We start from the raw sequence: 26601 nt of genomic DNA, 5'->3' as shown, positions 1-26601 counted from the left end.
TAGGGTCTCGCCATCTCCTACCCACCTACGACAAGGCTCCTGGTTCCCATGGGTGAATCTCTCTTTCCCCAGAGAGTGCAGCAGGACAAGCTCTTACACAAGCTCTTACAAGAGCTTAGTGATTATCTAAGGGAGTATGGAAGACCATAGCAATCCCTTGTAGCATATTCCCCCAATAAGAGACAGATTGAGGGTGAAGTAACTCTAGAACAACTTTATTGAACAAGAAACAGACTTATATACAGTTTATACCCACAAGGTTACCGCCCAGGTGGACCTTGTTGAAGACTGGACGTGACGTTCATAATCCAATAGGAACAGAGTTTTACACTCCCATACAGTGTACACAATCCCTCCCCTCTGGCTGATTACAGTAGCAGATGAAAGTGTATACAGGAACTAAATTAAATATCTAGTCATCTGGACAGAACAATGTGAGGTCATTAACATTTAACAATGGAGCAGACAGGTAAACTTTAACACAATACACATTCCCTCCCAATACACAAACAATAGGAAAGTCTGCGAATTACAGTCGTTGTGTCTCTCTCACAGCCAAACATGGAATACACTGTGTAAGCTGGTATGAAAGATTCATATTTCTATATGAAGATTTTGCTGACAAATATTGAAGCAATCCAAATCATTACTTATCTGTCTTTCACTCATAGGAACAATTAGTACCATCACAATAGTAATATCAGCAATCAGTATGGGGAGTATTTCTACACCCAGCTGAAGCGCTGGCAGCCAGACAGAGAGTAAACGACCTCTGCCCCGCATCTGTGGCAGTTCCGGAGGCCCAGGGAGAGAAAGCAGACGAGGTTGCTGTCCTCCCTCCCCAACAGTCAGAGCGGAGGAAACTGTCTTCCCTCCCCAGCCAGGATCTGTGCATCTGGGAGACAGTACCCAACCACCAGATGGGGGTAAGGAAGATGGAGCTCCCCTTCCCAGGAGCAGTTGGTGCCCCAGAATGATGGCACCAACCCAGCAGAAGAGCTGGCAACAGAGCAGAGTGCGGTTGGTCTCTGCCTTCAACATACAAAAGATGGAGTTCCTGTGGTAGTGGATGGGACTGCAGTCTTCACGTTTATATCTCAGGGATGCTGGACAGTCAGCTCAGATCCCCAACAGCCTGACAAAGTGAGCCCCACCACCCTGTCTTCTCTCCAGCGGCTGAAAAGACTCCCGGGAGAAGGGCCAGAGGTTGGCTGGGTGAGTAACGCTGTTTTCTGGACAATTTGTTTGCGGGACTGGGTGGGTGCAGGCATTGGGAGGGCCCGTGGAACACAGCCTACCTTAGAAAGGTTGGAAAACCCCTCTCTCAGCCCACTAGGTCCCTCATTTGCCTAAGTCACCCTGCGTCTATTAGGGACACAGGGTGACCAAGAAGCCCAGTCTGGCCTGCCCAAACCAGACTTCCACAGACTGATCGGCTATGAGAGCTCCATGCGCCCTGCCAGGATAAACCTACAAACTAAGTGAAACTTTGTCAAGGAAGCTGCCATGATGGATTGACTCTTTGGGACTTGTTACCCGACTAACTCAGGCACAGACCGACTGGAGGTCTGATACCTGGTGACCCGGCAGCAGACACAGGACGCGGTCCTGTGCATCTCTCCTCTCGCACAAATCTATATGAGAAGCCCGCACAGCTGATGTGCTGGATTACGTGAGTGTACTGATGTAATTGGTTAAAATAAACACATTATTACAGAGAGCATTAGATCTCCTTCTCCTCCTTTCTTGTATATGGTGGTGTCTGAGTACATGGAATAGGAACCCAGCACAGTGATTCACCCTTGAAATGCCCTATCTCAAGATTTGGTGGAGTGACCCTGCCTTTCCCTTAAGTAATCAAGCGTGAGTGACCCACTGGTGAAACACGGGTCACATTATGAGGTGAGAGGCCCATCTATTCATGGCGGTGGGATCACGAGCACTGGATAATCTGTCCATTTTATTCAGCACTTGAGCATTTTGTGGATTCTAAAAAATCACTATTCCATATTTTGGACTCTTATACTGGATGTTATTGCACTTTGTTATCGATTGTCCATTTATGAGCACACCATAATCGATTTTGCACTGTTTATTTATTGCCTAATTTGCACATGCTTTCATTACTGTAGTATATCTAAATTGTTACCTGGTTCACATGTTTAATATTCTAGCACTTTATTGATTAGCACTTTAGTTTAATAGCACTTTATTGATCAAGTAGATCAAGTAGACACTTTATTGCATTTTTGCACATGATGATGTGCTAGTAGCGCTGTACCGTATGATTTTGCTTTTATATTGGAAGTCACAGTGATATGCACATTTTGATATAGCTGCTGCGATTATTTTATCACACTATATAAAATCTGAATTAGGTTACCAGTCGCGCTGACACTTATAGTATTTCTCTGATATCTGGTTAGTCTACCTTTGGGGGGAAGATATGTGACGGTGTTCACCGTCACTGGAAGTGAAAGACAGATACTTAATGGTTTGGATTGCTTCAACTGGGACAGTAATATTTGTCAGCAATACCTTCATATAGAAATATGAAGATGTAATCCCACTTTACACTGTGAGACCTAGACTGTTGTAGACCATTGCCATTAAGTCTGTGACTCCTAAATTATGTGTATTCCATGTACTAAAATGTAGGAGACAGGCAGACTGATACTGGGGTCTCTTCCTATTGTTTGTGTATTGAGATAATGTGTAATTTTGTATTTTGTTTTAGCTTTGTTGCAGGCAGTCTTGTCATCCCAGTCTGGTTTAAATGTGCTGAGTTTATTAGCATGTTAATGAATACTTTTGCAAGGCACTGTAGATGGGATTAACCATGAGTCAGCTGTACCTTGTTATGTAACCATTGTGTGATGTTTTGGGTCATTATTTATGTAGTGACTGACCTACTTCTCAAGTGTATATATAAATTCTGTGTGACTGTTCAATAAAGTGTGATTCTAGTACAAGCTAAGTGTCAGGCTAGCTTTGTATGACGGCGGCTGGAATTTGATATCTATGTTCATGACTGCGAGGAAGCCGTATACTGACGGAAGACGACAAGTCTGTGTGGGTCGGAGGTTCCGTTACAAGGGGTATCAACTGATAACACTAAGAGTGAGCCTAAGTTCAAAAAGAATGTATCTGATGCTCAGATCAAATGCTAAAAGTGGGCAGTAAAGCAAAAGAGTATCAATGATGTGCGATTTAGAGTTGAATGAAATGACAAAACAAGACGCAAACCAAATGGCTCCAGAGGCCTCAAAGTGAAATAAACAGGTGCATAGGATATGACATATGATGTAAGGGTAAAGGAGAGTTGGAGAGAGAGTGAGGATGAAATGCAAACCTAGTGCATGTGATAATGTAGAAAGGGAAAGGAGAATACACAGCCACCAAATCACCAGTCTGAAAGACAAGAACGTGGATGGGTGTGACCTTCCATATTGAAGCAATGCTCTGGCAAAAAGTTGCATGCATCATCATCGAACATTGTGGAGCCACTGAAGGCAAGTGCAGGGCTGGGCTCTCTTATCTGTATCTGTAACGAGCCCCCTTGGACCCCATCCAACATCAGGTGGGTGCGGCTGGCTGGGGAAGGGAGATCCCTAGCAATGGCCGACAACATGTGGGGAGGACAGCTCTGAGCGCACATCCAACCACACCATGGTGCGACATGGCCGCATGGACTGGTGCGATGACATCACGGCGGGAACGCCGACATCCTACGCTGAGCCCCCCACATGACGCCAATGATCTCGCAGGTGCCATCCGCCCATCAGGGTGGGCAGGCAGGGACCGCAAGGATAAAAAGCATCGCAGATCCCAGGGCAGAGACGCCAATTGCAGCACAGGGAAAGAGCATGGGATAATTGGCTGAAAAGTTACCATCATATAATAGTATAGCCATAATGGCTCAAAGTATAAAAATGCAAAATATATATAGGGTCAAATGGGTGCAGCAAACCACGAATGGGCAGCAGGTATCTTCCACCTAATATACAGTACAATATTAAAATATGCCCTGATGCACCCCGTGACGCACCTCCATCCCTCAATAACATAGAAAGTTGCAAAGATTTGCCCTTGGGACTTTAAATGAGGTGCGACTTGCCCAATGATACAATGTAAAAAGCAAGTTTATTGGAACATACAATGTCAGCAAGCAAACACAGACAGTTACCATATTATGGTACCTGTCTGTGTTTACCTGCTGACGTATGTTCCAATAAAGTTACTTTTTACATTGTATCTTTGGCCGTGTCGCACTTCATTTAAAGTCCCAAGGGCAAATCTTTGCAACTTTCTTCCTATAGCCTAGGCCATCTTGATGTAGAGAGTTCTTTGCCATGAGGTGCCATGTTGAACTTCCAGTGACCAGTATGAGAGAGTAAGAGCGATAACACCAAATTTAACACACCTGCTCCTCATTCACACTTGAGACCTTGTAACACTAACGAGTCACAGACACCGGGGAGGGAAAGTGGCTAATTGCGTTCAATTTTTGACATTTTCACTTAGGGGTGTACTCTCTTTTGTTGCCAGCGGTTTGGCTGTTTTGAGTTATTTTGAGGAAACAGCAAATTTACACTGTTATACAAGCTGTACACTCACTACTTTACATTGTAGCAAAGTGTAATTTCTTCAGTGTTGTCACATGAAAAATTATAATAAAATATTTACAGAAATGTGAGGGGTGTACTCACTTTTGTGAGATACTGTATGAAATATAAAAGCCCATTTTGAATAGAGCTTCCACTTGGAGTCACAGTAAATTCTGCCATTGGTTCTGGTTTAATCCCGTATGTTCTAAGCGGAAGTTCTGCCTGTCCCACTGAACCCTCCTTAAGCCACCCTCTACACCCCTTCCTGCTGACTACCTCCTACACTCCACACTGCTGTTGCCCTCCTGCTTCCTGAATTTACCATCCTTACCGTAAAGCTTGGTATCTCTGTTACTACTAATCCTGATGCTACCCTCTTCCTGACTGTAGTGGAAGTGCTGAGACTCCAAGAAAGGTCTATCACAGACCTTAGACACCTCATTCAGCATGCTTAGCTAAAGGGGTGGGGGGAGGTAAACTACAGTTCACAAGATACCCTCTTGCAGATACTAAACCCACAAATCCACAGCCCTGAGCACTCATAGATTCAGAGCTTTAAAGCCCAACACTAGGCACATCATTTTTAGAACCAGGTTGCTAAGGAGGCTTTTACCTTATCTTTATAGTAGTATGGGGCTGTCTTACTTCTGTCTGTTATCACAGTGAAGTCTTGGTACTGCTGGATATTACAGGTACAGCTACATCCATTAGACACCAGCAATGGTGTAATATTTCTGTGCTCCCTCTTTCCCCAACTCAACCACTGATAAAATGCATGACAACAGGCACTTGTGGTATTGTCCCTGCTGAACCGACCAAAATTCAAACCATCTATGGCTGGCTTAACAAATGTGGAGCAGTGATGTCAGTAACAAGCTGAAAGCTGTAATTGGGAGATTGGGCAGAGCAAGAAGTTCACTACATGCTGCATATACTCACGTTCCTTTGCCCTGGCTGGGGTTTACAGAGGGCTGGGAAATAGAAGTAACAAATATGTCACTTACCAAGTGACTGGAGCTGCAGAAGACAAATATAAAGGCAAATTTATGTAATAGGCACCATCAGCATGTAAATGATTAGGCAAAAGACAAGACAACATAACAAAAAAAAAAAAAAAGTATAAATCAGTTACAAAATGCATTAATAGGTAAAAATCATAAAGACTATTTTTTCCCTGGTCTGCAGTTAAATGCTGCTATACCTTCCTTTGCAGGGTTTCTTTTTCTTCCACACCTTGCCAAAATTTCCTTCCACTTTACCCATAGGGGCACATACAGTTCTCTGTCTGCCCTATCTAGCCTTCTTCCCCCTGCCGGAGATCAGCTTCTATATTGCTTTTTCTTTCTCTTCCCCAGTACACGGTAAGCTTTTTCTCTTCTCATTCTGTCTGTCTGTTTTGGACCCCCCCCCCCTCTTTTTCCTATATCTTTACCGCCACATCTTGCTTAAATGCTGACCTTCTTCAAATTCAGTTCAAGCGATTGCAAAATTCTTTGAAGTTGTATAACCTTACTTCCTGTCGTGGTGATATACTATCAAATTTGATATCTCTCACAGTAAATGTCAACTTCTAATTGGAGGTAAATATGTGTATGTAGCAGTGTGAAATGTATGAACCAGTATCTCTGTTTATCTTTTTTTTTTATTTCTTTTAGAAAATGATGAAGGATAATAACCTAGTACGACACTTGGATGCATGTGAAACTATGGGTAATGCTACAGCCATCTGCTCTGACAAGACAGGCACATTAACTATGAATCGAATGACTGTTGTTCAAGCTTATGTAGGTGGCACCCACTACCGCCAAATTCCTGATCCTGAGACTTTAAACCCGAGAATTCTGGAACTGATAGTCAATGGAATATCTATCAACTCTGCATACACATCAAAAATCTTGGTGAGACAGTGACTGGTTTGAAAAACATCAATTAGATAAAAAGAGTTCTTTAAAAGTAAAACAGTAGTGTGGATCAGCCAGGTCAGTTATGAAGCAAAGAGGTAACAAGGACTTTGCTGCTGCAAGAGAGACAGCTTTACATAACCTATGCTTCAAGGAACACAGCTTTCCGAATGCGTCTCCTCCTGATATATCCAACAAAATTTAAGTAAGATGAAACCATCTAAATCCCATGTTTGTCTTTCTCACCATAATTTCATTGTAAACATGCACGGACATGTCGAGGTAAACAGACGATAAAGAAGAAACCTTGATGCTTTTTGCTCAAGGTGCTTCATCGTAAGAATTACAATTAAGACATTTGCGTGAAAGCCACATGGCATCGGATGCCTGTTCACCTGTACATGTCTGTGCATCTTTACAATAAAAATATGGTCAAAACAAACTAGGGAACAAAGAAGTTTAACTTTACTGAAATCATGTTGGACATTTTAAGAAGGATCAGAACCCTGGAAGCTATGTGTAAGAATAGCAGGCAGAGGGCAAGGGACCTCTGTTGCTTGTGGGCTCCCTGCACCTTTTTTCTCTCTTTAATGACTCTGTATGGTGACAGATATCTTGGTAGAGGAAGGGAGTTGGTCCCTCATGCCAGAGCTGCTGCCCTGATGACTGGTGATCTGGTAGATATTGGGGATATTTAAAGTATATGTGTACCCAAAAGCAAACAATATATACAGTATCTTACAAAAGTGGGTACACCCCTCACATTTTTGTAAATATTTTTATTATATCTTTTCATGTGACAACACTGAAGAAATGGCTCTTTGCTACAATGTAAAGTAGTGAGTGTACAGCTTGTATAACAGTGTACATTTTCTGACCCCCCAAAATAACTCAACACACAGCCATTACAGTGCCTTGCGAAAGTATTCAGCCCCCTTGAACTTTGCGACCTTTTGCCACATTTCAGGCTTCAAACATAAAGATATAAAACTGTATTTTTTTGTGAAGAATCAACAACAAGTGGGACACAATCATGAAGTGGAACGAAATTTATTGGATATTTCAAACTTTGTTAACAAATAAAAAAACTGAAAAATTGGGCGTGCAAAATTATTCAGCCCCTTTACTTTCAGTGTAGCAAACTCTCTCCAGAAGTTCAGTGAGGATCTCTGAATGATCCAATGTTGACCTAAATGACTAATGATGATAAATAGGATCCACCTGTGTGTAATCAAGTCTCTGTATAAATGCACCTGCACTGTGATAGTCTCAGAGGTCCGTTTCAAGCGCAGAGAGCATCATGAAGAACAAGGAACACACAGGCAGCTCCAAGATACTGTTGTGGAGAAGTTTAAAGCCGGATTTGAATACAAAAAGATTTCCTAAGCTTTAAACATCCCAAGGAGCACTGTGCAAGCGAAAATATTGAAATGGAGGGAGTATCAGACCACTGCAAATCTACGAAGACCTGGCCATCCCTTTAAACTTTCAGCTCATACAAGGAGAAGACTGATCAGAGATGCAGCCAAGAGGCCCATGATCACTCTGGATGAACTGCAGAGATCTACGGCTGAGGTGGGAGACTCTGTCCATAGGACAACAATCGTATACTGCACAAATCTGGCCTTTATGGAAGAGTGGCAAGAAGAAAGCCATTTCTTAAAGATATAAAAAGTGTCGTTTAAAGTTTGCCATAAGCCACCTGGGAGACACACCAAACATGTGGAAGAAGGTGCTCTGGTCAGATAAAACCAAATCAAACTTTTTGGCAACAATGCAAAACGTTATGTTTGGCGTAAAAGCAACACAGCTCATCACCCTGAACACACTATCCCCACTGTCAAACATGGTGGTGGCAGCATCATGGTTTGGGCCTGCTTTTCTTCAGCAGGGACAGGGAAGATGGTTAAAATTGATGGGAAGATGGATGGAGCCAAATACAGGACCATTCTGGAAGAAAACCTGATGGAGTCTGCAAAAGACCTGAGACTGGGATGGAGATTTTTCTTCCAACAAGACAATAATCCAAAACATAAAGCAAAATCTACAATGGAATGGTTCACAAATAAACATATCCAGGTGTTAGAATGGCCAAGTCAAAGTCCAGACCTGAATCCAATCGAGAATCTGTGGAAAGAACTGAAAACTGCTGTTCACAAACGCTCTCCATCCAACCTCACTGAGCTCGATCTTTTTAGCAAGGAGGAATGGGCAAAAATTTCAGTCTCTCGATGTGCAAAACTGATAGAGACATACCCCAAGCGACTTACAGCTGTAATCGCAGCAAAAGGTGGCGCTACAAAGAATTAACTTAAGGGGGCTGAATAATTTTGCACGCCCAATTTTTCAGTTTTTTATTTGTTAACAAAGTTTGAAATATCCAATAAATTTCGTTCCACTTCATGATTGTGTCCCACTTGTTGATTCTTCACAAAAAATTACAGTTTTATATCTTTATGTTTGAAGCCTGAAATGTGGCAAAAGGTCGCAAAGTTCAAGGGGGCCGAATACTTTCGCAAGGCACTGTAAAAAGCAATAGTGGTTGCTAATGCAGAAAGTGAATGTGGGTTATTGCGCTCAGCAGTATACTCACAATAAAGTGCTAATGCATAAATAACATAAACATATGAACCAATTATTTAAAGGTGAATATTCCAATGAATATAGCAATAATAAAAATAATAAACATAGTCCTTGAAAAGTGCTCGGTGCAAACTTTAAGTTCCAGCAGCAAATACAATTGGACTTGATGTGAAATGCCTTCACCAATCACCATACACCCAGTGCTCGGATAAAATACTTCTTACCAAAAGAAGTTGACCCCTTAATTATAGGGGGTCATGATCGCAATGTATCTCCACAAGAGCTCCAAAATCTCCTATTACAGTCTTCACATCCAGTGTGTGATAAGCCAGAAGTAAACAGATGACTCCGAGACTCCGGACTTTGCTATAGTCATGCAGCTGTCCTCAGGTGCTGCCCTGTACACGGCCCGCTGCAGCACTGCTCTGGGATCACACACAAGCCCCGCCCACTAGCCCAATGCTGCTCCACACTGGCAGCTCTCCTCTCCTCAGGCTGCTCCTCTCTGCTATCCCCTTGCAGGCTCTGCCCAGTCAGCCGGTCACGTTGATTCATAAATCATCACAGGGGATTGTATTTTTTTATAACGTGTGATAAAAAGGGGGGGAGAGTCCAGCACACAGCCGGACTTCAGACTGTGCACAATGACATGTAGGGACAGCGAGAGGATAGATGGAGGATTAGGAGCCCTTCCTTTGTTTGCATGCAGTAATAGCTATTACTGCATGCAAACAAAGGAAGGGCTCCTAATCCTCCATCTATCCTCTCGCTGTCCCTACATGTCATTGTGCACAGTCTGAAGTCCGGCTGTGTGCTGGACTCTCCCCCCTTTTTATCACACGTTATAAAAAAATACAATCCCCTGTGATGATTTATGAATCAACGTGACCGGCTGACTGGGCAGAGCCTGCAAGGGGATAGCAGAGAGGAGCAGCCTGAGGAGAGGAGAGCTGCCAGTGTGGAGCAGCATTGGGCTAGTGGGCGGGGCTTGTGTGTGATCCCAGAGCAGTGCTGCAGCGGGCCGTGTACAGGGCAGCACCTGAGGACAGCTGCATGACTATAGCAAAGTCCGGAGTCTCGGAGTCATCTGTTTACTTCTGGCTTATCACACACTGGATGTGAAGACTGTAATAGGAGATTTTGGAGCTCTTGTGGAGATACATTGCGATCATGACCCCCTATAATTAAGGGGTCAACTTCTTTTGGTAAGAAGTATTTTATCCGAGCACTGGGTGTATGGTGATTGGTGAAGGCATTTCACATCAAGTCCAATTGTATTTGCTGCTGGAACTTAAAGTTTGCACCGAGCACTTTTCAAGGACTATGTTTATTATTTTTATTATTGCTATATTCATTGGAATATTCACCTTTAAATAATTGGTTCATATGTTTATGTTATTTATGCATTAGCACTTTATTGTGAGTATACTGCTGAGCGCAATAACCCACATTCACTATCACATATTGCGTTTTCACGTTTTTATTGCTGCTCGCTAGAGGAAGAAATTCCCTAATTTTTCACATTTATATATTTATTGTTAAATATCACTCCATTTGCGCAGTTATTTTTTCGGTTACACCGAATTTTGTTTTGCTAATGCAGAAACACCTGCAAACACACACCCAGCGCTCTAATTGAGAGGATCTAGAAACTCCCCCAAACTTTACCATAAAATTCTTTGTGCAGAAATAACAGCTACTATAAAATTAAAAAAACATAAAATATTGATGTTATTTTACCCAATATATATCTAGGGACATGGGAATAATAACATTAGCAGCGCTGATATATTGTCTTTAACCACTTGCCGACCACCGCACGACTATTTACTGCGGCAGTCAGCCCCTACTAAGCAAAGCGACGTAGTACTACGCCCACGAGACTCTAGGGGGCGAGCCCCCGCTCGTTCAGTAACGTCCTCGCGCGAGTGGCCGGCGGCTCCGATGTCCGCCGGCCACTCGCGATCTCCCGCTGGAGAGGGAGAAAGGCAGGTGGCTGATGTAAACAAAGCCGTCTGTCATTATCCCTGAAGTAACTGCAGAGACTGTACGATCCTGCTATGTAGGATCGTATGTCTCTGTGGTTAAATCACTAACCACGCCCCCCCCCCACAGTTATAAACACGCCCCTAGGGATACATTTAACCCCTTGATCCCCAATAAAGTTAACCCCTTCCCTGCCAGTGTCATTTTTACAGTAACAGTGCATATTTATAGCACTGGTACCCCCAAAAGTGTCAAAAATGTCAGTCAAGGGTCCGATCTGTCCTCCGCAATGTCGCAGTCCCGCAAAAAAAAATTGCAGATCGCCGCCATTACTAGTTAAAAAAAAAAAAAAACAATAAAAATTACATAAATCTTTCCCCTAGTTAGTAAACACAATAACTTTTGCGCAAACCAAAAAAAATGTGCTTATTGCGATTTTTTTCACCAAAAATATGTAGCAGAAAACAAATTGGCCTAAAATGTTAAAAAAATTAGATTTTTAAAAATATTATTTTGTGAATTTCATATAAAAAATTGTCGCTCTTTTTTTGTTTATAGCGCAAAAAGTAAAAATTGCACAGGTGATCAAATACCACCAAAAGAAAGCTCTGTTTGTGGGGGAAAAAAAATGTCAATTTCATTTGGGTACAGCGTAGCACGACCGCGCAATTATCCATTAAATTTACGCAGTGCCGAATCGCAAAACAGACCCTGGTCTTTGAGCAGCGAAATCCTCCGGGGCTTAAGTGGTTAAATACCGTCCTTATTTTTTTCAAAAACAAGGAAAAAGCAACAAATATTAGAAATGGTTAGCAGTCCATAAAGTCCACACAACAGGTGCTCTTTAAAGGGGTTTTGAGTTCTTATAATGTGCTCCTTCTCCACACCATTTGTTCTCCCCATCTAAGGTAATGGACACTCACCAGACCATAATTTGTATGTGCCTTTAAATCATCTACTCCACTCCAATCAACTTACACTTCTCCAGGCACCTTTCACTAGGTTGGAACCTCTTCTCTCCAGACACCACCATTCCAGGTGTTCCTCCACAGCTTATTGGCACCACCAGGGGCCCACATAGGGAGTTTATATAGGATTGTAGGGAGAAAAAAGAGGACCAATAGCGTGAAACAGTTTCAGCATTTATTAGTTAAAATATTACAAAAAAACTCATCTCCCCTCTTCAATTGCGCTTACATTTAAAGTACTTTCAAAAGGAGACATGATCTCAGGGAGCTCTTGCTACATGAATTTGAGCATGCCTCCCAGCGGTTGAAGATGCTCAGGTGGAGAGGGCACATAGGGTGCCTGCTAATATGAGGCCTCCCGTCTCCTCTCCCTGGCCCTTCTTAGTACGGTTTCTGAATTTCCGGGATAGGGATCTCATTTTAGCTGAAGCAAGGATGCAACAGACAATTAGTTTTGAAAACATTATTCTGCACCTTTTTCCTGATTTTTCTCCTCTTTTGCAGAAGCGTAGTAAGTTATTTGTGGATGTACGCAGGCGACTCCGTAAGAAAAACGTACAATATAATATGTTGTATCTCTGCAAGCTTAGAGTTGTGTATAATGGTAACACTCATTATTTTGAAGATCCTGCTAGGGTGGCTGATTGGTTGGATACTCTTTAATGCAGAATGTTTTTTTGTTTTTAGTTTTTCTTTCGTTTTTTGTTGCTGCTGCTATTACATTGTTACACTAATATTCCACTGTTATTCCACTGTTTTAAGGGATCCTGAATTCCTCTGCTAGAGTGTGTCTGGAATAGTCCCTCTCAGGTTCCACCCCCACTGTTTTGGTTCCCCACCTAGCGAAGGGTTTTTTTTTCTTTTTCTCTTCATGGGAAGGAGGCGGACATTGTTAGACCTCTTACAGGATGTTAGGGGTAATTAAGTTTCTTTGGCTTGTTTTGTCTGTTTTTATTTTTTTATTTTTTTGCTGAAGGAACAGTGGGGGAAATGTATTTATTTATTTATTTTTCTCTCCTCTCTCGCCCCTTGTTGGGACAATATCAGTTTGCCTCCTACGGATGTTGAGTCTTCCTGCGGTCTTTGAAGTTTAAATATTTTCCAAATGGAATTATGGTAACTGATGTCAGAATAGTTTCTTGGAATGTCAGGGGCCTGAATTTAGGGGTTAAAAGGTCACAGATTTTTCAGTTTTTAAAATTACAGAACCCCCATAATGTTTTGTCACAAGAGACTTTATTTGGAAACAAAATTTCGACAATAAGGAGGAATTGGATCCAAAAGACATATTATGCCAGTTTTTCTTCGTATGCTAGAGGAGTTACTATTTTGTTACATAAGTGTACATTGTGTGGTGCAGGGAGTGTTTTTCGGATCCTGAGGGGAGATACGTGGTTGTTATCCTTAAAATTGAGACTGATATGATAGCTGTGGTTAATGTATATGTACCCCCTCCATTTTGCAGGGATGTCCTTTATAACATTTTGGATAAGCTATCCCCTTTTCTTCCTATCAAATTTTTGATTGCGGGTGATTTCAATATTGTTTTAGATGGGTCATTGGATACATCTAACCTTAATAGGGCTAACCTTAATAGGGCTCCAAATCCAGATCTCCGGCTGCGCTTACTGAGACCTGGAGATGGAGACATCCTGTACAAAGATCATATTCATATCTTTCGGGTACCTCATCAAGAATTGATATGGCCTTTGCTAGTTCATCTTTGTTACCTTAGGTAAAGGATGCCACGTATCTTGCCACGGGTATATCAGATCACACTCCTCTTCAGGTCACTTTGTCTTTACCTTGTCCCTGGGCTGTCTGTTTTTGGCGCCTTCAGCCTGGCTGAGTGAAGGAGCCCGAAGTTGAACCGGTAGTGACGGCGCGGGTTGCTATGTACTGGCCGGTCAACGATGGCTCCTCCACTCCCCAGATTGTATGGGACGCATTTAAAGCAGTTATTAGGGGGGAATATATTTTGGCCATTAAGGCTGCTAGAGTCAATTAGCAGGCTGCTATAAAAGCATTACAGGAGAAAGAGGTGAAATGTGTGCAAGCTCATGCTGATGCCCCCTCAATGGAGTCCTTGGCATCTTTGCGGCAGGTTAGGAGAGAGGTTTCTTTACAGTTCTCCAACTTATCACAGTGTGATGCTCAAAAATGTATGGAGTATCATTTTGAGAAGGGTGATCAAAATGGTAAGCTCTTAGCTCAGTTGACAGCGGACGATAAGGCCCCTACTGTTATTCCTTCAGTATATTCCCCTGGGGGGGGGGCTCTTCAGTCCTCGGCTGAGGAGGTTCTCGGGACATTTGTGGAATTTTACCGTGTATTATATGCTCCTTGGCCTGAGATTGACCACTCTGACCTAGCAAACATTTTGGAGGGTATACCCCTCCAGGTTCTTTCTGATCACGCCCGGGTTTTGATGGATGCTCCATTTACCGCTGAGGAGGTGCTTGTGGATATAGGCTCATTTCCAAATAATAAAACTCCAGGGCCTGATGGGCTTCCGACATAGTTCTTCTAGCAAAAAAGGAAAATTACCCATTGCACTGTGCCTCATAGAGACCCATTTCCCTTCTCAATATGGACCTAAAGATTTTGACCAACATTTTTGCCACAAGATCGTCTAAAATTCTTCACCTTGTGGTGTCCTCAGATCAAACTGGCTTTATGCCTGCAAAGGCGACGGATATCAATCTGAGAAGGGTTTTTACCCATACTCAGCTGCGGGTGGACCTCCCAGACACCCGTGTTATGGCTTTTCTGGATCTTGAAAAGGCCTTTGATTCTGTGGACTGGGTCTATATGAGGACATTTCTCCTTAAAATGGGATTTGGTGAAAATGTTTTGACTTGGATTCAAATACTTTATAATCAACCAGTAGCTGCAATTAAAATTGGGGGCAAGTTGTCAAATTTTTTTCCAGTCGGCCACGGTACCAGGCAGGGGTGTCCTCTGTCAGCTGGAATCTTTGCTCTTATGATGGAGCCTATTGCCCAGGCACTGCGGTCATCATTGACGGCAAGTGGGGTAAGACTGGGTAGTTTAGTCGAAAAAGTGGCATTATATGCTGATGATTTGGTGGTGTTTTTAAATGATGCAGATATCTCCTTGTCGGCGGTCTTGCATATTTTGAATCGGGCTGCTCCACTTTCAGGTTTGAAAGTCAATTGGCAAAAATTGTAGGTTCTTCCCCTTGGTGAGGGGGCATGGCCTTCCTTCCTCAGCCGCTGCATCCCAGCTACAGTGGGTGACTCAAGTTAAATATTTTGGACTCCATATCACTAATTCTGTCACGGATTTTATTAGATTAAATATTTCCCCACTCTTATCGTATTTTAAGCAGCGCCTGGGTGCCTGGAAAAATCTTCCTCTCTCAATAATTGGGAGGGCTAACCTGGTTAAAATGAAATTCCTGCCCCTTTTTACTTTAATTCGGAATTCTCCAGTATGGATCCCCAAGGCCATTTTCAATCCTTTCATACTGTAATATCGGATTTTTTATGGCTGGGGGGCACCCCTAGTATCAAACTGAAGATACTGCAACAGCCATGGAAGAAGGGGGGTTTGGCGGTTCCTGACCTTTATAAATATTTTTTAGCAGGACAGTTGGTCATTGTGCATAGCGGGGCTAACGAGTCCCTTGGATAACGCGGCTGTTGCATTGGAGGCGGCAGTGGCGGGTTTATATGAGGCATTGGCACATATGGTTCATAGGGAGAATAGATCCCCCCATACTTAGACAGTATCTATGGGGTTGGTGCTTCGTGCATGGCAAGTATCCCATGGTGCTGCCTTTGGTGGGCCTTTTTCTATTTCTCCATACACCCCCCTATGGAAGAATCCATATCTTCCCCACTTCTATCCTTATCCTGACCCGGTGGTTTGGACGAGATTTGAGATAAAAATTCTAGCGGATATTACCAAGCACAGGGAACTTAGAGCTTTTTTTTTTTTTTGAAAAATTCTTTTTATTGATTTTTAAAGAAAGAACAGAGTAACACAAACAGACACACACAGCAGCCAAAAAAAAGGCACACAATAACCCAACAACAACCTCCCCCCCCCCCCCCCCCACCCACCCAAAAACGACCACCAGCACCCTGAGAAGACCAGGAGCGTCGAGGTCAGGGGGTCAGCGCAGGCCACCGTCCAAGGACAGCACGACCTACCACCGGCCTCCGGAGTAAACAACCTTCGGTCCCTTCCCATAAACAACACCCCATATCTCCCCCCTACCCGGGATCAACACATGTCAATTCAACATTAAAGAGACCCAGTATCTGGCTGTTCTTGCAGGACTACAAAGCTAAGATACAAGATAGCATAAGTATACTTCTATAGAACGTTCAATCCACCAGCTTCATAACAGTTACACCATATGCAGTTCAGCCCACAGTGTCTGAGGAGTCCACCCACGCCCTCCAAACCTTGTCAAATTTTTTCGGGCAACCTCGTGAGACATAGGTGGCTTTGTATAGGGGTAGCATTGCATTCACTAGGCCTTTCCAGAACAGTAAGGATGGCGGGGAAACCTTCTTCCAATGTAGTAAAATAGCCTTTTTGGCATAGAATAGGAGAACACTCAGCAAAGTCCTGTGGGCCACCGAGGGGACCACCTCCTCCACCAAACCCAGCAAACAGACTCGCTGGGTTCGCGGAATCGGAGTCAGCAGCACCCCGGCGAGACAGGACGTCACCGCAGTCCAAAACTGCTGAATTTGGCCACAGCCCCAAAAAATGTGAGTTGCATCTGCGGGGGAAGCGGAACAACGCCAACACTCCGCAGACGAAGTCGGGAAGATTCTGGCCAGACGGGCCGGAGTATAGTAAATCCTGTGGAGGAATTTAAATTGAATTAGTTTGTCCCTAGCAGCCACTAAATATTTAAAAGGCTCCGTCCATACATCATCCCAGTCCTCCCCCTGTAGGTCCGGCACCTCAGCCGTCCATTTTTCCTTACATCTAACTATGCCAGGGGGTGTAAGTCGGAACATATCCTTGTACACAGTGGAGAGAGTTTTGAGTGTGGTATCACATGTCAACACGCATTCTAAGTCCGAAGGAGACAGCTCAACAGAGGATGAGGCAAATTGGGCCTGAAAGGCATGCCGCAATTGGAGGTATCTGAATATAAAGCCGCTAGGCAAGTCGAATTTCTCTCGCAATCGGTCAAACGGCAAGAGAGCCCCCGCCGCTGTTATATCACCCAAGGTTTTTATACCCCGCGTCGCCCACAACATCAAATCAGGTAAGTGACGAAAATGAGGAAAGGTAGGGTTCATCCACAACGGCTCGGACGGGGAGGATCCAACATAACTGGGGCATGTCAACTTCAATGACTGGGCCCAAGCCCTAACAGTCGCCCTCATGGAGAGCGTTAAAGGGAGATCTGAGCCCAGACCCCTAAACAGCGCCAACCTAAGGGTTTCGAAGGAGCCCAGGTGGGCTGCCTCCAAGATTGTTGCCGAATCCTCCCCGTCCGCCCGCAGCCAGCGCCGCGCAAACACCATCTGCCCTGCCAAATAATACTTGCGCCAATCGGGCAGTGCCAGGCCTCCATTACCCCACGGTTCCTGGAGGGCCCGAAGGCCAATCCTGGGAACCCCGGGCGACCAGAGGAATGAACAGACGAGGCTGTCCAACTTCCGGAAAAAGGTCAGTGGTACCCATAGCGGAGAATTGCGGAGGAAATATAAGACTACAGGCAGAAATTTCATCTTAAGGACACTAATACGACCTAATAAGGAAAGTTGTAGGCGCTTCCAAGCTTGGATATTTTGTTGGAGTTTAGGCAACAGAGGAGCCAAATTCAACGAGAAATAATCCTGGGGACGCCTAGTTATCTTGATCCCCAAGTAGGTGAAGCTATCCACCCAACGAAGGGGCAGGTCCCCGGCCGCAGCAGGTCGAGCACCGTCATCGAGAGGCAAAATGGAGGACTTACTCCAGTTAACGCGAAGCCCTGAGCACCTGCCAAAATCATTCAGGATGGACAGGGCCGCCCTCAAGGAGGGACCCGGATCCTCCAGGAACAACAGCATGTCATCGGCATATAACGCCAGACATTCTTTAATAGAGCCGACTTTAATCGACCCCACGGCCGGGGAGCTGCGCAGTGCAGTCGCGATGGGTTCAAGGGTAAGGGCAAACAGGAATGGGGAAAGGGGGCACCCCTGCCTCGTCCCCCTCCCCACCCGGAAATATGGAGAAGTGAGATAGCCCAATCTTATGGCTGTTCTAGGGCTTGCGTAAAGGAGTCGGATCCAGGTCTTGAATTTGGGTCCGAACCCCATACGATCCAGCGTCTTGTGCATAAAGGCCCAGTCGACCGAATCAAAGGCCTTCTCAAAGTCGATTGAGACCACCACCCGCTGCCCCGACGCCTCCCCAGGAATTTGAAGATGGGTGAACAATCGCCGAATGTTAGTGTCCACAGATTTACCCGGCATAAAGCCCGTCTGATCCGGGTCTATCAATGAGTGAATAACCCCAGCCAAACGAGTGGCCAGGACCTTCGTCAGGATTTTAAGGTCCATATTTAAAAGGGCGATAGGGCGATACGAGGAGCAGTCCAGGGGGTCCTTACCCGGTTTCTGAAGCAGCACCATATAGGCATCCATCATAGAGGGAGGAAGTTCCTCCACCTCCAAACAGTGCTGCAACAGAGAGCTAAGTCTAGGCGCTAAATGTTCGGAATATTGTTTGTAAAAGTCAGCAGGGAAACCGTCAGGACCCGGGGCCTTATGTGGTGGGAAGGCCGCAATGGCTCTTGCCACCTCTAAAGTTGTTATCGGAGCATCCAGGAGGGCGCTATCCTCCGCCGACAAGGATGGCAAGTCAACTCCCTCCAGGAGGGCATCCGCGTGCACAGAGTCACTATCCGGTAGCGGGGCGTACAGGGCCTCAAAATAGTCAGTAAACGTCTCCAAAATGTCACGAGGATCCGACCTGAGCACACCCCCAGCGGCCCTGATAAGCGGGATATTAACTGGCGGCTGCTGGTCAGCCACCAGCAGTGCCAGGAACTTGCCATTCTTATCGCCCTGTGCAAATATAGAAGCCCGTAGGTTGTTAGCTTCTGTATGAGCAAGATCAGAGACGTGAAGAGAGAGAAGGCGTCTCGCCTCCAGCAATGCAGCATAGCTGGAATCAGACGGCAAGGCCGCGTTCTCCTCCGCACATCTCCGCTCCTCCTCCTGTAACATCCTCATCTCCTCATTGTGATCTTTCCTAGCGGATTTAATGGCCGATATACACTCTCCCCTCGCCACTGACTTAAATGCCTCCCACACCACTCTCTGATCAGCAGAGTCCACATTTTCTGGCCAATATGACTGGATCGACTTTTCAAGGTGGGAAGCGACCTGATCCTGTTGGAGCCAGCCCGCAGCCAGGCGCCAACCCCGCACTCCAGCCCCCAATTGGAGGTTCACTGTCAAGAGTAGCGGGTTGTGATCAGACACTCCCCCGGCCCTGTATTCCGAGGCAGTCAAAAGGGATTGCATTCTGGCAGTACCAAACGCCAGATCTATGCGAGCAGAGGAACGATGAGCGGTGGACAGGTGAGAGTATTCCCTCAAGAGCGGATGCTTCCATCTCCAAAGTTCAGTCAAGCCCACCGTGGAAGCCCAGGTGAGCAGATCCACCGAGGGCGGTCTATTGGGGTTGGAAGTATCCAAGGTAGCATCCAGGATGGCATTAAAATCACCCATGAACAGTACAGGTAAATGCAAATATTCAGCCAACTTATCAGTTAAATCATATAGCAGTTGTATCTGAAAAGGTGGAGGCACATAAACAGCGACCATCAGCATGGTAACAGAGTACATATCCAAAAGCACAGCCACATATCTGCCCCCTGGATCAGAGATCACCCGCTGGATCGAACATGGGATAGATTTACTAATGAGGATGGAGACCCCTCTAGCATAGGTGGAGTACGTGGCATGAAACGCCCTTTGTATCCACGGCCTACGGAGAGCCAAAATCAAGTTCCCATCAAGGTGGGTCTCCTGCAGGAGGATGACATGTGGCTTAATGAGCTTTAAATACTGAAAGACACTGGCACGTTTGAACTTATTGTTCAGGCCCCTCACATTCCATGAGAGAAGTTTTATATTGTCAGCCATGGGAATCTAGAAAAAAATTACACAGAGCCCAGGTAAGGGCTATGGGCAGGATGAAAAAGAAAAGGGACCCATAAATAACCCCCTCAAAATATACATGAGCAAACAAAAACAGGTGCTGGTGCAGAACTCCCCATGCCATTATACCAGAACAACCCCCCCAACAAACACAGAAAAAGGGAAAGTTGAACAAAAACGAGCTTTCCCAAAACATGAAAAACGTAGTCTGGTATGCGGCTTCAGTCCCAAACTGCCCAAAAAAAAACAGTGACGCACGTCAGTTTTCCAATGTGAGCAACAGTCCGGTAAAGAAGATGTTCTTACAGTTCCGATGGAGTCCCTGAGACCGGATCACCCGGTGTGCAAGGAGGGCGCCACGACACACCCCTCCTCCAATAACCAGTCTCCAGATAGCAGGATAGGGAACCCCAAAAGTAAACATTCCTAAACCATCAACAAGCCGTAGATATCCAGAAAAAATGGCACAGGAGGAGAATGACAGCAGGGCAGCGTACAACAGGAAAACAAAAAAAAAGTAAAAAGAAAAAACGGACCACATCCAAAGGGGAGCCAGCCGAGAGCACTGGCAGTCAGGATTCATCACACGCCATCCAGCCAGTCCGAAGCCTCTTGAGGAGTGTCAAAGAATTTCACCGAGCCCTTGTACTGCACTCTGAGCCTGCTAGGATATTGCATGCTATAGATAAGTTCCTTGGCCCTTAGGCGCTTCCTGACATCCGTAAAGGAACGCCTGCGGCGTTGTGTCTCCGCCGAGAAATCGGGGAATAGCATGACACGCGCGTTCTCAAAGCGAAGTTCAGGGTGTTTCCGCGCCTCCGAGAGGAGCATGTCTCTGTCCCTGTAATTGAGGAACTTCACCAGGAACGGACGGGGGGGGGCTCCAGGGGGTCTGGCCCCAGTTGGCACTCTATGAGCCCTTTCTACCACATACGTGGGGGGTAAATTCTCCAGAGAGAGCAGTTGTTTGAAGAACTGCTCCGCAAATGCAGCAGGCTTTTTCCCCTCCAGCCCCTCAGGAAGCCCCACCACCCTTACATTATTCCGGCGCTGTCTATCCTCCGCATCGTCAGCTCGGTGTTGCAAGGATTTCACAATGTTCTGGAGTTCAGCCAGCTGAGCGCCATGGGAGTGTGAGCTGTCCTCCACCTCCGAGATGCGATCCTCTGCAGCAGTGAGTCTCCCCCTGAATTTATCCAGGTCATGGCGGATGAGCGTGCACTCCGATGCCAGGTGATCTATGCGCACCATTAATGCCGCTTTGCAAGCATCTATGGCTTCCAGGATGGGGGCCGTGATCGCCCGCTGGTCCGCGACCACCTCCTGAGCCTGTCCCTGAGAAGTGCCGGAGAGCACGGGGTCCGTAGGCTTCTGAGACTCCATGCCTGCACCCGTACCACCGCTCTTCCGGGAAGACGTTGGCGCCAAGATGGCGGAGGCGGAGCCCGAGCCCTGGCTCTTGACGGAGCGGGTCTGGCGCTGGTCCTGTGGCGGCTGCCGGGCGGGTTTTGGGGTCGAGGATGGCATCGCTGGAGACCTGAGAGCTTCCCCCACAAGATGGTATAGGAGAGCAGCCCCACCGCACACCGAAAACGGAGGTAAGTGGCAGGATTAACAGAGAGCTCCGGTCCGGCACGTCTACCCTCGCTCACATCCGGCCACGCCCCGGAACTTAGAGCTTTTGATGATTTGAAGGCAGTCTTCCGCTTACCAAATAATCATCTCTTTTGATTTCTACAACTGAGACATGCTTATCGGGCAAAGTTTGGTGAGTTATTTATGGAAATGGCTCCCTCGGGATTGGAACAGTTGTTGAGGGATGAGGACTTAATCAAACCATTATCAGCTTTATATAAATTTCTATTTCCCGAGACATCTGCACTGTTAGAGAGATGTAGAAATAAATGGCTATTTGATGTCCTGGATTTAGATCAGGAGGATTTGGAAAATCAGCAAGGGATTATCTGATTTATTATACATTTTTGCATCATATATATTTGACTCCTGCTAAGTTGGGGAACATTTTCAGTACAGTTCCAACCTTGTGTTGGCATTGTTCTGCCATTGGAGCTGATTTTATCCACATTTTTTGTGAGTGTCCCGACATCTGTAACTATTGGGGTCAGGTTATGGATTGTATCCATTCGGTCACTAGTATTGAACTTAGCCCGTCCATAAGGGTTTGTCTATTGAGTTTAGTTGACAGGGTAGCTCCTACCAGGGCGATTCGCACCCTTCTCACTCTTTTATTATATTATGCCAGAAAGTTGATTATATCATCCTGGAAAAAAAACAGCTGCACCCAAGGTAGATGCGTGGAAGGTATTGGTAAATAGGGTTCTTCTATAAAGCAACTTATTTAAATAGAGGAATGCCCATGAAATTTGTTAAGGTATGGGGTGGATTGGTCAGTTCTATGTATACTGTTTCTGATTGATTGATGAAATTATATTGGATGAAATAAAACAGTTAATATATTTGCTATATTCTGGATATTAAGGCTGTAGGATGTTGGTAGGGGGAGGACTGGGTGCTCTGGGGGAATGGGGTAGGAAATTGCTTGTGTTTTTTTTTTTCTCCTTGCTTTGTTGTATTTGTTGTTGGTTTTGTGTCTTTATGTAATTGTTTAAAATTAATAAGAGAGAAATGAAAAAAAAAAAAGAAGATGCTCTTCTATTCCTCCGAGAATAAGGCTGGCAGGCTTCTGTCGAGGAAGCTACAGGGGATCAGGTCCAAGACCAAAATCCTGGCCATCCAACATCCTGAATCCCAGGAAACTATTTATGACCCTCAAGGCATTGCAAATGCTTTCAGCGCATACTACAGCTCTTTATATAATTTGGAAAATGATGCTTCTATTCCTCAACCATCCCCACATGAAATAGATGATTTTCTCCAGGGACTGAAGCTCCCGACGTTGTCGGAAGAACAGCTAGAGGCGCTTAATGCACCTTTTGCCATAGACTGCCCAATAATAAATCCCCTGGTCCTGATGGACTCACAGAAGAGTGCTACAAAGCATTCAAGTCAATCCTAGGCCCCTGCTTTAATGAAATATATAGATTTGCCGCGGTCTTGTCCTCTCTTCACAACCGAGATGTTGGAAGCTAGAATTGTTATGCTGCCTAAACCAGGTAAATCACCTGACAATATGTAAATCAAAAATAATCAGCGCAAGCCCACATTAAACAGAAAAAAAAAGAATCAATCAAAATTCTTGTGCACAAGGCTGCAAACAATCAGTGCCAAACACAAAAACACCTGTGAAAACTTAAAGAAAATAATATTGCTGCGCCAAGTCTTTCATTGGAGATAAATAAATAAATATGTTTGGTGTACAAAATGTTATCACAATAACTCTAAATCAGTCCATCAACTGTGATACTAAAGTGATAAATCAATTTCTGAGCCGTGATTATAAAATCAATAATATTAATAGTCCCAATCCTCAGTGAAAATAGTGACTGAAAGAAAATCAAAAAATCTTCATCCACAAACGTGATCAAAAGTGCTGCATGCTTCACTCCAGGTGCTCCTAGTGACTAGTGATAGATTAGCAGCTCACCTTAGGAACAGACTCCTAAGAGTCAATACACACTCTGGGATAATCACTGCAGTCGGGTTTGCCTTCCCATCACCGCCTCCTGATAGTCCCTCCAGGTTTATATGGCATCGGTGTGGAAAAATAAAAGCAAGATCTAGTGCTCACTGATTTTAAGGCTATTTATTAAATCATAAATGGTGAAATCGCACTTACATTTCAAAGCACTTCAGCAGTGCGGACTTATCAGCCACCCCGCTGACGAAGTCTGACGCAACGCGTACGGGGGAGGAGCCTGCACGTCATCACGTCGATTCCCGGAGACCACAGGCAGTGTTTGATGCTATTATAAGTCCGCACTGCTGAAGTGCTTTGAAATGTAAGTGCAATTTCACCATTTATGATTTATGAGTAATGAGTATGATTTATGAGTAATGATTAAGCACACAGTCAGTGTGTGAAACGCGTCTACCTTGTCACGATTGTCATAATTTGGATGTCCAGTCAATAAATCTGGATTTTGACTCAACCTGGAGTGCTGCCAATTCCTTTTCTTTTAGCGATATTGAACATTGGTATAGACGATATCCCTGCAAACTCTAGAATGGTTGTAACGCATCTCTCGCCACTAGATTAAGCATTACTAGAAAATGGAAATTGCCGATAATCCCCTTCATTGACGAGGTTATCAACGTAATTAATTTACATTATAGCCATGAGGTTATTTTCGCATATTCACAAGGCAATTACAGTATTTATGCAAAATACTTAATACAAAATGATTCAACTTAAAATACTTTCCAAAGGCTAAACAACAATTATATTCCAGATTATTGCTTGCCGTATCGTATCCTTCGTGCCCATACAGAGCTGATATGGCTGCAGTGAGTTCCGGATAGTGACTCCAGCGTCACCATCATCAAGGTAACCATGTGCTCACGTGCTGACGCATTTCGTCGTCATGACTTCTACTGAGAGCGTGGGCGCCTGGCACCGGTACCTCTATTTATCATCCTACTGCCGGCTCAATTAAATCTTACTCCACTGGCCAAGAGGACAAATGATTGGACATATACCAATATATGCTACTATCGTTTTAGACTAATACTATTTCCAAATACGTGTATATTTAGATCGGAATGGACATAAAAAACGCAAAAAGAGACACAATTATATTGGCCAATATAACCCACTATTAAGCCAAATGGCTCCGAATAAATTTTGTGTCCTAACACACTCCAATTACAGTTGCAGCACTCCCATAAAAGTTAAGTTGGAAAGCCCTTACTCACTGTTCATGCCTCATCTGTACAGCAGCATTAACAGTCTAAAAAATACACACACTATACATTACATAAAACAATCGTTATTAAAATGGTCTAAAGGTTCAATTATAAACTCATTAAAATTGTTAAAATCATAAAACCTTATATGTCATCCATCGTATGTATCATCAATATAAATTGAATAAGTAAATAAATAAGATATTAGCTTATTAACCACTTTACCACCGGAGGATTTTGCTGTCTTACGTCCAGGCCACTTTTTGCGATTCGGCACTGTGCGACTTTAACTGACAATTGCGTGGTCATGCAACGCCGTACACAAACTAAATTTACGTCCTTTTTTTCCCACAAACAGAGCTTTGTTTTGGTGGTTTTGATCACCTCTGCGATTTTTACTTTTTGCGCTATAAACAAAAAAAGAGCGACAATTTTGAAAAAATAACAATATTTTTCAAATTTTTTTATATGAAATCCCCCCCCCCCCCCAAAAAAAATGTAAAAATCAAATTTTTTTTATCATTTTAGGCCAATTTGTTTTCTGCTACATATTTTTGGTAAAAAAAAATCGCAATAACTGTATTTTGATTGGAAAGTTATTGCATTTACCAACTAAGGGAAAGATTTCTGTCATTTTTGGTGTTTTTTTTTTAACGAGTAATGGCGGCGATCTGCGATTTTTTTTTTTGCGGGACTGCGACATTGCGCAGACAGATCGGACCCTTGACTGACATTTTTGACACTTTTGGGGGTACCAGTGACATTACTACAGTAATCAGTGCTATAAATATGCACTGTTACTGTAGAAATTACACTGGCAGGGAAGGAGTTAATTTTTATTGGAGAGGGAGGGGTTAATGTATGCCTGGTGCTTACTGACGTGTGTGGGGGGAGGTGACTGAGTGACACAGGGACAGATCGCAGGTTTAGCTATGCTGAACCCTGCAATCTGACCCTGTCTGTCACTTAGGAGATCCACCCACTTGTGTTTACACAAGCGGGCGGATCTCCACACTCGATTCCTCGACGATCGGGGAAGAGCGGCACCGAGAGAGGGGAATGTAGGTCTACGTCGCCAGACGATAACGAACCACTTTGCCGCAGTACACATCAACGTGACTGGTCGGCAAGTGGTTAATATCTAAAAATTCATAACTTACAAAGTTTGGTCCATATGATTAAATTTTCTTCATCATGAACATTGACAATGTTGGAATATATTATTTTTGATAAATCATTATTCAATAAGATCATTTAGACCTCATCATTCTCTAAACAGCTCATTACATCTTTTCGACATATCTAATATTAAATGCATTATTAAGGCCTATCAACCAATATTACTACCCTTTTTAGTACCCCAAAATAAGAAATATGTGCACTATAATGGAGAGGCTGTCACAGGTTAGTAACCACTTAAAAAACAATTCAGGTCCAACTCTATATTCATCCCATTGGGATGCAAAGAGTTGGTCCTATAGATCCACTGTGTTTCCCGTTTTGACAGTTCCCTGACTCGGTTTGATCCCCACCAAGCTGGAAGCATTTTGTCTATACCCCAGAATTTGAGACCTGATGG

At 44.3% G+C, this 26601-nt stretch overlaps 1 protein-coding gene across 1 annotated transcript in view; it reads left to right on the top strand.

Moving 5' to 3' along the window:
• LOC309548058 (plasma membrane calcium-transporting ATPase 4-like) overlaps window positions 1-26601 on the top strand; it is a gene marked incomplete at both ends in the record, with an annotated part of 1291629 nt that overhangs the window by 499240 nt on the left and 765788 nt on the right. The window contains one exon of the mRNA XM_082248025.1: window positions 6263-6505. Coding sequence (XP_082104151.1) covers window positions 6263-6505 — 243 coding nt within the window. The remainder of the gene's footprint in view (window positions 1-6262; window positions 6506-26601) is intronic.

This window comes from Pelophylax lessonae, assembly GCF_965119305.1.
Source record: "Pelophylax lessonae genome assembly, chromosome: 2".
Lineage (NCBI taxonomy): Eukaryota > Metazoa > Chordata > Amphibia > Anura > Ranidae > Pelophylax > Pelophylax lessonae.
This window is presented reverse-complemented; position numbering and strand designations above follow the sequence as displayed.